General features: G+C 34.2%; 2 protein-coding genes across 2 annotated transcripts; one reads left to right on the top strand and one right to left on the bottom strand.

Annotated features, from left to right (window-relative positions):
• DAW1 (Transducin/WD40 repeat-like superfamily protein) lies at window positions 1-10373 on the top strand. Its single transcript, XM_088100851.1, has 24 exons — window positions 1-154; window positions 1310-1443; window positions 1903-1987; window positions 2125-2178; window positions 2643-2734; window positions 2826-2929; window positions 3081-3153; window positions 3620-4010; window positions 4244-4558; window positions 4664-4867; window positions 5174-5269; window positions 5373-5433; window positions 5543-5670; window positions 6277-6523; window positions 6655-6809; window positions 6907-7031; window positions 7361-7484; window positions 7568-7626; window positions 7784-7880; window positions 7959-8145; window positions 8402-8503; window positions 8598-8719; window positions 9961-10020; window positions 10152-10373. The coding sequence occupies exons 1-24, from the start codon at window positions 113-115 to the stop codon at window positions 10251-10253; spliced, it is 3159 nt and encodes a 1052-aa protein (XP_087956977.1). The 5' UTR covers window positions 1-112; the 3' UTR covers window positions 10254-10373.
• Window positions 10374-10547: 174 nt separating this feature from the next.
• LOC124821294 (uncharacterized) lies at window positions 10548-12569 on the bottom strand. The gene is made up of 6 exons (XM_047293162.2): window positions 12433-12569; window positions 12267-12351; window positions 12103-12193; window positions 11581-11665; window positions 11186-11342; window positions 10548-10939 (listed from the first exon to the last, which is right to left on the bottom strand). Exons 1-6 carry the CDS (start codon window positions 12562-12564, stop codon window positions 10824-10826), a joined length of 666 nt encoding a protein of 221 aa, XP_047149118.2. The 5' UTR covers window positions 12565-12569; the 3' UTR covers window positions 10548-10823.
• Between the last annotated feature and the right edge of the window lie 415 nt (window positions 12570-12984).

Genomic DNA, 12984 nt, shown 5'->3' with positions numbered 1-12984 from the left:
CAAATTGCTCTGTGCTCATTGCTCAAACACTCTCTGTTTTCGGTTATCACAAAGAACATTTTAACATCACTCACTTTCTCTCTCTCTGTTTTCACTCTCAGATTCTTCAACCATGTTCGTGAAGAAACTCGTGGAGAAAGCATCCATAAAGAAGGTAACTCAATTTCTATGCCTCTACTTCGTTTCATCAAACCGGTTTACTTTGCTTCATGCACTCATCACTTTTCTTTTTCTTCTTTTCCTCTGTCTCCGATTAGTTTCTCTGTTGAAATCTGGCAACTGTTGTTTGAAAAAGTTGTTAGAAAGAACGAGGAACCAAGCATAAACGATTTTGGTTTTGCTTAAATGATTGAAATTCACCATCGGATTAAAATGACTGTCCTCAATGTGTGCTCTGTTTCTTTGTGAACGAAATTGGTATTGTTTTTACAGTAGAATAAAACTGAAATGGAAATAAAAAGATACCGTGAACGTATGATAACATTGTTTGTGTGTTATCTTTTCATTAATACAATGCAAGCATAAATTATCTAAGATAGTGCGAACTTAAAATCCATTTTTTAACATGATATTAGATTAGAATATAAGGATATTTATTATTTGTTGGATATATTGTTTCACTTATTATCGGATCATCCATTAATGTCTAGTATCACGTTTGAGATGTATATATTTCGATGTGAGGAGAGTGTGTTAGAATTCTTACATTCATTGTAAATAAAACCAATTTAAAATATATAAGTGGATACAAACTACACTTTACAAACTAGTTTAATGGATTGAGTAAGACTTAAGTCGACCTGTTAACATTTACCAACCCAAGGCAAAATGTTAATTTTAGTACATATAAAATTTTGAAAACAAGAAAAAACAGCAAGAATCCAAAGCCCGAGGGTGGAGGGAATCTCAGAATTCAGAAGACAGAACAATTGTGGCCGTTAAGCACTACGCATGCTGTGCAAGTTCTTGCATGAGCTAATTTAATGCTTGGTCTTTTTTTTACCAAACTATTTCAGTTTGAATTTGAAACACATCCAAGAGCCAAAGACAAACACGTTTTCATTTTTCCTTGCGTGTTCATCATAATCTCTACACTTCCCGCAGCACGTTCACGTAAACCTTAACATTTGCGCGTTTAATTTTAATTTTATAGTAAATGATAATATTTTGTTATATAATTATTATTGGAGAAATGAACCTGTAGCAACAAAGACATGCACCAAGAAAAATTTGTGAACTTCATGTAAGAGGAGTATGACATGAATGCAACTAGAAAATTAAAAATACCAGTTGTAAATTTGCGTCGCAGGCTGTTGGAAATTCAGTGGATGGGTTAAAAGCTAGTGATGTAGAACCACGTTTGGTGTTTCATCAAGGGGTACCATCTGGTGGTACCAAGTTTGCCTATGACAATATTCAGAAGATTCTTGCTCTTTCCACCAAGTATGTTCACCCTTTTTCAATTTTGTGATTTACAAATTATAATATATAAGTGAGGTGCAAACCTCACCTTACAAGCCGGTTTTGTGGGGATGAGTTAGGCTTAAAACCCACTACTAACATGGTATCAGAGCCATGGTTAGAGCCTATCCTAGCGAGTTCTGAGTGGGCATTCTATTCTTCTATTCCACCCGCTATCGGGCCGTTATCGGACCACCCAATTTCTACTATCACGCACGAGATGTCTATACCTCGGCGTGAAGGGGGTGTGTTGGAAGTCCCACATCGACTAGAGATAAGGCCAAATTATAATATATAAGTGAGGTGCAAACCTCACCTTACAAGTCGGTTTTGTGGGGTTGAGTTAGGCTTAAAACCCACTACTGACATTTAATTAACAGAGAAATATGTCACAACTCAAATTTTTGTTGAATTCCTGTTTAAAACTGATTTTTTTTTAAGGGATGGTCGGATTAAACTATTTGGAAAAGATAATGCCCAAGTCCTGCTTGAATCTAGAGAGCCGGTGCCTAGCAAATTTTTACAGGTTATATTTCCTTTCTTTTTCCTAACCAATTTTTTGTTCTTGCCATTTCAAATGGCTCGTTGCCGTCTTTGATGCAGTGAAAGATTTTATTTTTCTATGACATTTACACTACTAATGTAATTAATATTTGTATGCAGTTCATTCAGAACCAAGGCATCCTTATAAATGTCTCTTTCAATAATCATATTGAGGCAAGTGTATCAATGGACTAGCTTAAATTTGTTATATATTTCAACTTTCAAGTGACTTCTGCAATTCTATACTAGACAGAGTTCGACTATTAGGCTTCGTTCACTTAAATGGATTTGGAGGAGAGTGATGGAGGGGATTTGAGATAATTTTAAGATAAAATCTTTTTGTTGTTTATTTGAGTGGATTTGGAAGTAACTGAGAGTAAATTTGAAAGTAAAATTTACAAGAATTAATGTAGAATTTAATTGATGTGACATATTAAAAAAAGTACTTCCAAATTCACTCTTACTTACCTCCAAATCCACCCAAATAAACAATAAAAAAATTTACCATCAAATCCTCTGAAATTCCCTCAATCACTCTTCTTCAAATTCAAGTGAACAAAGCGTTAAGGTTCACCATGTCAATATTTCATTCAAATATGTTCATAAAATATATTGCAATAAAGATATTTCACATATAGGTTTGGGACATAGACAAGAAACTGCTCATTGACGTGTTCATTGTCAAAGAAGAAATAACCTGTTTTTCGGTTCTTCAACATAGCCTATTCATGTAAGTTTTTCAGTGTACTTGGAAATAAGCTGTCGATAAAATAAACTTTGTAGAAGCAGCAGAAGTTATGAGCATGTGTGTGCATTGGCAGGTACATTGGATTTTCTAATGGTAATATTGCAGTTTTAAGTCTTGATCAACAACCATGGCATGTGGTTAGGATGAAATACTCCATACCCGTTTCAGCTTCCTATGGTGAGATTTGGTGTAATTTTTTTGTCTTTGTTCTTGTTAGATGATATTTTTTTTTTAAATTGTTGAATTTCCAAAACAACAGTTCGATTGGAAAAACAATTAAATAAATAACGAGTACCTTCTTCGACATAGCTTCTTTTCCTCTTTTTAGGAAATTCAACAGAAGAATCTGATGATACTGTTGTCACACACGTACTGCCTCAACCAGCAGCTGAGAGTCAGAGGTGATTAGCAGAAAACAAGCCTGCTTTTTTGACATTTATATATAACTAATTTGGTGCTAGCTTCACTTGATCAATTTATTTATTTATTTAAATATACTTTAGTTTCTAAACTTTAATGTGAAATTAGAATTAGTTTCTATCTCAAATTTTCATATAATTTGGTCTCAAATTTAAAAAATAAATAGATATGATCCTCTTAATCTAATTAAATTATGTATCTTTGACGTGTCAAACAAAGTTTCAGGCTCATGTTTGAACTGTGTACCGCATCTACTCGACACTTTCCAATTCAAATATAATTCTGAAATGTGTCGTAAAAAAATTTAATCACTGATTAGGAGTAATATATCCATTTATTTTTAAAGTAAGGAATTAAAGAACATACCTAAGGAGTATAACCATATTTAACCAATTTATTTTGATCTAAAAACTTTCCAACTTTTGTCCTCTTGTTTGTTCAATGCAGAGTTCTCATAATCTTTAGAAATGGGCAAATAATATTGTGGGATATTCGAGAAAGCAGGTCCATCTTTAGAACTGGAGGAAGAATGTTACAAGCACGGTATAATGAAACAAAGAAAGTGTCTTCTGCATGTTGGGTATGTCCTTTCGGAAGTAAGGTGGTTGTAGGGTACAACAATGGAGAGCTCTTCATTTGGAGCATTCCTTCTCTAAACACAGGAAATAGTTTAGCAGCTGATTATAGCAGTCAAAATACTCCAATGTTCAAGTTTAACTTAGGATATAAATCAGACAAAACTTCAATAAGATCAGTAAAATGGATTTATGCAGAAGGAAGAGCTAGTCGACTATACGTTATGGGAGGTTCTGATTATGCCCCTTCAAACTTGTTGCAGGTATTTGAATACTTTGCCTACAAACTTGAAAAGACTCAACATTTCAATACTTTCCTTGACAGCTTTTCTTTTTATTGGGAAAAAAATCACAAATTGAAGTTCATCTGTTACAAGTTACAACAAATTTGAGATTTTGGATGGTTTACTTTGCATTGAATTGGTTTACTGAACTTGAGCTAAGTTTAATTTGGTGATTTAAAATAACTACCACCAATCTGCATTAAATGAAACAGGTAGTGTTGTTGAATGAGCATACAGAATCTCGCACAATTAAGATGGGGCTTCATTTGTTAGAAGGTTCTGTTGACATGCAGATCATATCAACCTCAAGCAAGCAGAGACAAAATTATTTCATTTTGCTTGGGAAATCAGGAAACGTGTATCTGTATGATGATAATTTGATTGAAAGATATCTGTTGCAGAGCCAGTCTAAGTCCACTCCTTCACTGCCAAAGGAAGTGGTTGTGAAGTTACCACTGTCAGATTCAAGCATCACTACAGCAAAATTCATCTCCAACAATCCCAGTGCGTTTAGTTCTGAAGACGAGGTAATGGGATAATGAAACTGTTCCGTTACGGTTACTGTTTAAAATATATTTTAATTATATTGACAATCTAATTATGGTATATGTTACATTTTTTTGGTCACATAGTATTACAGCCAGCTGATCAAGAATTATCCACCGCTTATTCCCATTGAAACAAATTTCAAAGATGGGATTAACTTCAGTGCTGCCAATTTCACTGGATTTTCGAACTTAAGAAACTTGTACATAACTGGACACAGCAATGGAGCCATAACTTTTTGGGATGCGTCATGTCCCTTTTTCACCCCAATTTTGCAATTAAAGCAACAGGTGCTAATTTTATCCAAAGCAATTAGCTTGTGTCCAAATGTTAGCTTTATTTGTTTTTGGAAAAACATCCTTATAAAGTGGACACTTTTTCCCTTTAATGAATAAGATAGCATGAGTAAGAGTTTGTTTCACATTCAGAAAGAAGACAGTTTTCATGTTTGTATAAGTAATCTTGATTGCTAGCATTTTTTCTTGGTTTTGTTAGTTCGTCTGTTTTCTTTATAATGTATTAGCAACAGTAGAAAGTGGTAACTTTCTCTTTTGCACATAATTATTGTTTGATCTGCTTCGTTCATCTCAATGCAGGCTGAAAATGATGTTTCTTTAAGTGGTGTTCCCTTGACAGAATTATATTTTGATAGCAACTCTCCACTCCTAATTTCTGGTGATCAAAGTGGGATGGTGAGTTTCATTCAATTGTGAATTTTGTGAAAGTGATATTTTCCCTTTTCGATTCTAGTCACCCATGCTTATTTTATAGTAAGTATGATATGATGATCTGCAGGTTCGTATCTATAGATTCAAACCTGAACCATATGCATCCAGCAGCTTCATGTCTCTTACTGGTATTGTATGGAATGTTGCTTAATTTTCTACGAAATCCTTAGTTATTAGACAAGCACAGACTTCTCATTTTAGTTGATTGTGACTTGCATTTCCATTCCTCTTTTACAGGAAATACAAAGAAAGGGACTGATCATGTAATCCACAGTATGAAACTCGTAAAAACTAGTGGTGCTGTAATTTGCATGAACATAGATCATAACTCAAGGCACCTTGCTGTTGGTTCTGACCAAGGAAACGTGAGATGTTTTTCTTCCTTGGCTTTTTAAATTGGGAGATGTGTTGTTCTCACTGTTCCACAGAAACAAGTTTAGTTTGCCATTCAACACCAATCCTCCTTGCACAGTAGATTGTCCTTCAATGTGATGGAAGTTTTTCAAATGCACTTTTAATTATATGGAATGCATTGATTAACGCGAGTTAACTGTCTTATAACTTTTGGATCCATTGGAGTCAACAAGGATCAATTGAGCATATTAGCATTAAAATAGACAACACTTTTTGTCACTGCTTTAAGCAACTTAGGAAACCTAGAATATTAATTCTATGGCTGTTAGGAGGAACCCAAGTACGATTTTAAGTCTCACAAGTAGAAATGAAAAAGTTAAATATCATATAATAAATTACTTTAAAGTTTTAGGTTGAAGGTGATGTCAATTTTATTATGTGGATTTGGCTGATGTCACTTTGGTATTAGATGGATGGTTTGTCTTTTTAAGTCTTATTGGTGTTGAATCATCTATTAATGTGAAGCTTTTCTATTTTAGGATCTTTGATTTGAGTGTACATTTGTTTTAATATATTCACAGTGCTAAGTTATGTGATAATGAATCATTTTATTACAGGTTTCAGTCATTAACATAGATGATCCATCTTTGTTATACCGGAAAAATATTTCAAGTGAAATTTCCTCCAGTATCGTCTCTTTGCAGTTTAAAGCCTGCAGTTTGCGTGGTTTTGAGAAAAACATTTTACTAGTTGGAACAAAGGACTCATCTGTTCTAGCACTAGATAGTGAAACTGGAAATCCATTCAACACTGAAGCTATTCACCCTAAGAAGCCCTCTAAAGCCATATATATGCAAGTGTTGGGTAAGGGTTTGCACACTTGAAACAATGATCAGATGTCACAGTACGTCGATTTAAGTTATCAATGATCCAAAATAGCAGTGAATGATCTGATTAAAAAAAAGAAGAGTAAAACTTTGTACTATGTAATACAGATGGAGTAGGAGAACCAATCACAGGATCGGTTACAAAAGATGGCTTAGACTCAAGAGAAGGGAATCGTACTGATGATGCAACAGCAAAGCAATTGTACATTTTGCTGTGTTCTGAGAAAGCTTTGTATGTCTATTCTTTTGTGCATGTTGTACAGGTGACATGTTCTTTACTTCTGTCCCTACTCATGAGTTATGAATGACCCAAGTATTTGATGATGCTCGCAGTTACTTACTCACTCTCATACGTTTCAGGGAGTTAAAAAGGTGCTTTACAAGAAGAAATTTCATTCCTCTTCCTGTTGCTGGGCATCAACAATTTACAACCTCTCTGATATCAGTCTTCTTCTCCTTTTCACCAATGGGAAAGTGGAATTAAGGTGGTGGTTAAGTCTGCATATACTTTTTAGAAGAATTGATGGGTATATCACATGGGATAAGACTTACCAACTATTTAGTGCTAAAATTCAATTCCCATTTTTAGGATTTTCTTCTGTAAGAAAAATTCTATAACCAACCCTTATTCCCACTAAGTGCACCAAGTGGGTTTGGCTTTGTGGATTCTATCATATTTTAATGCTGAATCTTGGCTAATGTTTTCGAGCAATCTCATACATCTTAAATCTTCTTAATAGTCTCCCATCATGTCAACTTCATGTAACATTCTATTTTTATCAGTGAATTAACAACACATATGCAACTATCTTAGGTCTTTGCCAGCTTTATCTCTGATAGCGGAGACTTCAATTAGAGGTTTCACTTATTCACCACCAAAATTGAAATCATATTCTGATAGCCAGATATGTTGTTCACGCAAAGGAGATCTTGTTTTGGTATGACTGTATCTTTGACTAGTACATCGGGTTTTTATTAACATACATTTTAGACATCTGTTTAACTCAATGTCAGTGTACAGGTGAATGGTGATCAGGAAATTTTTGTTGTCTCATTGTTGGCCCAGAGGAATATTTTCAGGTATATATCCTAGACAATGGCATTTTGAATGTTATAAATATTTACCAATAACCACATATAACTTCTGTCTGGCTATAGCCTTTTATCTTCTTTACCATTTCTCTTTAGAACTGGTAGATATTAGTCTCATAGTGCATAATGCACGACTTTGTTTTAGGCTTTTGGACTCTGTTAGCTGCGTCTACAGAAAGGAAAGAATGCTATCAGAAGAAGAGCATGGTCCTAGCCCTGTAATCGATAAGGAAAAGAAAAAGGTAAACAGTAGCATTTTAATAACTAACACAACTGTATTTATGACTGAAGGTATTTGATACTTATTTCCGGCATTCCAGGGTATATTCAGCTTCGTTATAAAAGATTTTACAAGTAGTAAAGAAAAGCATGGACCCCTCATGGGTAAAGAAGATCCCAAAGAAAACATACGGGAACTCTCAGCAGTATTCTCAAATGCGAACTTTGCATGTTACGATAATGATGATAAACCAACAGTGGATGAAAGTGAGCTTGAATTAAACATAGGTATAACAATGTAACATATATGTGCTACTAAATATTTGCTTAAAAGAAAGATGAAACTCTTTTATGCCAATAAACTCACGTTGTCTTTTTTTATTGGTGATCTGAATCTGCTTGCCTAAAAGCTGTATGTTACAAACATGACTAAATTACATTACTAGATTAATTTGATTCCTAAGACAGTACTGAGTACTTTCTAACATACGGATCCTCGAGTTTAAAGTAACCAATTTGAGGTGTCTCTTTTCTTCCCTTGCAGATGACATTGACTTAGAGGATCATGAAGAAAAACGCAAAGAACAAAGCATATTAGGAGCTCTTAATAAGAAGAAATTGGTTGGAAAATTTCAGTCTCTGAAAGGTTTGTGACAATGAGTTACATTTTAGGCATCTTGAAAGATTACTACGACGTTTTCATTATCGCTAGCCAATTTAATCGAGCATTCAATATACAGGAAGGTTGAAAGAAATGAAGGGAAACTACCAGAAGGCATCAGATAAGGAAGGGCACCAGGAGGAAAAAGATGGTGCGCTGGATCAAATTAAGAAGAAATATGGATTTTCTTCTTCTTCCAATGTAAGAATATAATCATCATATGCATTCTAATTATGCTTGACTTTCTGCCAAAACAATTCACAAGCATCGCATGATATGTGTGCTGATTTGCTAGTAAAAGGTGTTTTGTCTAGACCCTATTATTAATTTCTTATTTGGAGGTGTTAAGTGCATTTATTAGTGTAAGCGGTAGTTGGAGGGTCGAGATTAATCATTACCAGAACCTTTAATCTACAATTTATTACCTACCAATTAGAGATTTCTAATCAGTTGCAAATTTCAATCTAGTAAGACGGGCCCAACAGCAGTGGATTATAGTTTCAAGAATCAAACTGAATTAATATTCGTCATTACTTCTTATGCGCAGTATATAGATTTGATAAAATCTTCAACTTGAATGCTAAAAGTTGAGAGAGTAGTTATCTTCCAGCACTTTTGTAACTTGAAGTTCTGGGATTTGGGAAAAGTTTTAAATCTTCATTGTAAAAGCATTGTAAACTCTCGTACGCTAAACAATGTAAATACTTCAAAATAGTCTCAAATTTGAGTGTTACAGAGGTTTCTAGTATGACACCTTCGTTTAAATTTTGAGACCATCTTTGGTTATTATGAACATCGTTTGATCCTGCATGCTTAATAAAAAATTTATCAATGAAGTCATTTGTTTCGGGTGTGGATTAGAGATGACAATTAAAACACTTATTCGCACTTCTCTCTAAACCTCCTAACGGTTGTCTTGAGTTTTGATTATCAAGTTTTTTTAAGCCTCTCAGTAAAATTTTAAATTAACAATAAATGCAATTATTTACCTTTTTGTCTCAGACTTGTATTTATAGGTTTTGAAATGTACTTATAATTAGTATAAACATAATCATGACTCAATATCTGTCAAACATACTTAAACGTACAAACTTGATTATGGGTAATACTTAAATGTTTGAACGTTTATGACTGTTTGGTCATCTTTGATGCCTAGCCGAATGGTTGCTTGATTCGAAACCCTAGTGCGTTGCTGTCGTTGCCCACTCGATCAATAGCTTATTACATAATTGAATATTGTAAGTTATATTTTTATCAAAATTTTAGGGGGCCTAATGGCCCACAGACACAATACATTCTTTAGTTTCAACAGAAGGTTTCTCGATACATGCAATTTTGATCATTGCATAATTAGGCAGTTTCTCCGTATATTTTAAAGCTTCGTTTTTCTTAATGCTCAAATATGAGTGCAAAATTAATCAAACATTAATCTGGTGCTACAGGAAACAACCGCTGCTAAACAGGCACAAATCAAGCTTCATGAAAACACATGGAAATTGCAGGTATCTTTTACCTTGACAAAAAACAATAAAACAGTTAGAATTCCTTAGTCCTACGCCAATGCACCCAAGAAAATTTGGGAAAAGAATCTAGATCTCAATATTTGTTTACTCATCTTCTTACTTGGTGGCAGGGTACCAACCTTCGTTCCAGAGAGATGCAAGATACAGCAAAATCATTTTCATCATTGGCAAAACAAGTGCTCCGAACTGCTGAGCAGGATAGACAAAGTTGACAAGATCTATTAGTTATTCGATTATACTTAGGTCATACATTATTTATTTTTTTAATTACACATACATACATACATATATATATATATATATATTTATATATATTAAATTTTTTTACGACAGTTTGCTCACCATTATATTGAGTTCATGCTTCATTTTACAGTGAGAGCAGCACTTTTATGCTATCCGAATACTTTTCTGTTAGACTGATCATGTATTAAATGGATTTAGATTGACTTTCACTATCTTTACCCGGGAAAGAAATTGTCCGCAATACAGTCAAGAGGTGGCAAAACTGAAGATAAGTCATCTAATTTATTCATTATATAGTCACATATGGATGGGTCGTTACAAAAAAACATCAAGGTAAGTCATGCATAACTCTAGTAAATCTCAAACCACTAAATACCTCCTCCATGCCTTGGTTAAGGCTTAACTAACTCACCACCAACTTATTTAAGACTCAACTAAGAATTGCAATTTTTTCCCCTACACTTAATAGTGCTAACCCATCATAATTGATTTGAAACTGAAAATCTACATGTTGAGTTCAGACCACAAACTTGCAATGACTAGTGTTTAATCAACAGATCTTCCAATAGTGATCGTATCTGTTCTCTGACAGCATCTCTGTTACCAACGTTCAATGTAAAACAAGTTGCCCCTGCATGATTCCTCAACCTTGCAACTTCAGAAATTGACAACATCAGTCATTCACAAGTTCAGCAAAGAAAATTAGGCAGAGAATTGCAACAAATCCTCGTCTATATCTTACAGATCTTTGAGCTTCATGCCTATAATACCTAGTGACAGGTTTTACCCTATCTTGCTTATTTTAAGAATCAAACAAAGGAAATCTGTTCCTAGTACTGTTCAGAAAGAAACAAGATACTGTTTGAGAAATGGGGACTTGAAAATATGGAAAAAAGATTACCTTCTGGTATGTCTCTGCCAAATTTTGGAATTGGAATTGAAGCCAAAACTGGGATATTTGACTCCAAAACTCTTAGAACTGCAGGGAAAAATGACGAACTGAATAACTCCATCTTACCAACTTCGTCAATGATGAAGAGGCTGGTGTCTTCTCTAACCTAGTCATTGAATGCAAGTCTTAAAAGCTCAAAAACTGATATAATACATGGGATATGGGGAAATAATACATTCAACACCAATAGTTTAAAAATGCAAGAGAACAGTTGATGAGTATTATACCACAATTGGAAGATACACATAAGAATGGTCGTATAGTTGGCAAAATATCCAGTAACCTAATCTGCTGCAAAGAAAAAAAAATGCACACCGAAAAGATATTAAAGAAAGTAAGCATACCTGTAACTCGGGCAGTGCTAGTGACTCGAAAGATGCTACATCAACTTTATACTTGCCAACACTAGGCCATCCGACAGACTCAGGGCTGGAAATCCAATGCCATCAAAGAAAACCATTGAATCATATAGACAGAGTTGTATAGTGACAAATACTGGACAATCTAGTCAATTCCGTGTTATGTTAGTTCAAGTAGGATTAAGAAAAAGAATCTAATAACATACTCTCTAGAACATAATATTAGTTACACCTTAAAATGTATTTCACGGATTCTTGCAGATGCTACAGTTTTCAACAAATTTTAAACATCAAGAGAGTCTGCTAGTAGAAAGGGTGTACTAAGGATGCATTTTTTGTTAGCCCTCATCTTCACACGAAAACCTTTCCTTCAAAAATGAACGAAGACCCAGCAGCAGCGTGACCAAGAAACACAAATTTCGAAATAATGGGTCCACAGACAAAAAAAGAAAGAAAGATGGGATGCTAATGTTGTGGAGCTAAGAAGAGGAAGAATAAAAACTGTACCTTGAAAAGTGGAGGGACGCAAGTGGGGCAGTGCGACCATCAAGAGTGACCACTTCGAAACCAACCCTTTGACCCGCGCGCCTAACTTCCCCTACAAAACCATCATATCATGTCATATGTTACAGTGAAAGAAGAGGAAGGGATCATATCAAATGCTTACGTACGAGTGTAGAAGCCCTGAAGCTTGATGGAGGAATTGAGTCTGAGGGACTCCAACACTCTCATGATCAGAGTGCTTTTTCCCACACCCTGATAAATCAATCAAACAAATCGAAACCGATTAGCAGAGAATGAAGAGAGGGAAAAAAATGGCGGAGTTGGGTTTCTCACCGGAGGACCCGTGACGAGGAAGCATTTTCCGGTACCAGCCATGGTTTCTTTCTGTTTCTGCCTATTATATTTTCTATCTATCTGGGACTGGGATGAGACACACATGTTTTTGTCTCTCCAAATCATCCTCATGGTTAAAATTATCAAAAGTAAACAATAATTCCATGTTCAAATTCTTTATAAAATTTAAATATTGAAATCAATTCCAGTAATTGTTTACAATTTTAGATAAATTTAATGAAAATAGTGACAAATCTTTGTCATATTATTATTATTATTCAATCATAAATTAGTTACACAGAATTCAAAATGAAAAAACAAGTGATTTTTTCACCCCCGAATTTCTAACTATACCTTATAGTTTTTAAAATGATTGTTTTATCTCAAAAATTACTTTAAGATTATCTGTCTCATAAATCTTTGAGAGTAAATTTTTCAAAACATAATCTTCAAAAGAGAATTTTTAGAATAAAATTTCCATTATAAAATTTTTGGAATACATTAAATACATTTTGGAATAGAATTTTTAGAAGAAGTTTTTCAGTCGTGGAG

This window comes from Vigna umbellata, chromosome 10, assembly GCF_029865625.1.
Source record: "Vigna umbellata cultivar VRB3 chromosome 10, Vumbellata_1.0, whole genome shotgun sequence".
Classification (NCBI taxonomy): domain Eukaryota; kingdom Viridiplantae; phylum Streptophyta; class Magnoliopsida; order Fabales; family Fabaceae; genus Vigna; species Vigna umbellata.
Note: the sequence above shows the minus strand (reverse complement) of the source record. Positions and strands in the feature narration are given on the sequence as shown.

Coding starts and splice junctions, on each gene's coding strand:
- DAW1 (XM_088100851.1), top strand. CDS start 113: ATGTTCGTGAAGAAACTCGTGGAGAAAGCATCCATAAAGAAG. Junction 1,444..1,902: donor ATTCTTGCTCTTTCCACCAA/GTATGTTCACCC, acceptor TTTTTTTTTAAG/GGATGGTCGGATTAAACTAT. Junction 10,021..10,151: donor AAAACACATGGAAATTGCAG/GTATCTTTTACC, acceptor ACTTGGTGGCAG/GGTACCAACCTTCGTTCCAG.
- LOC124821294 (XM_047293162.2), bottom strand. CDS start 12,564: ATGAGGATGATTTGGAGAGACAAAAACATGTGTGTCTCATCCCAGTCC. Junction 12,352..12,432: donor TCCTCGTCACGGGTCCTCCG/GTGAGAAACCCA, acceptor TTGATTTATCAG/GGTGTGGGAAAAAGCACTCT. Junction 11,666..12,102: donor GCGTCCCTCCACTTTTCAAG/GTACAGTTTTTA, acceptor TTGGATTTCCAG/CCCTGAGTCTGTCGGATGGC.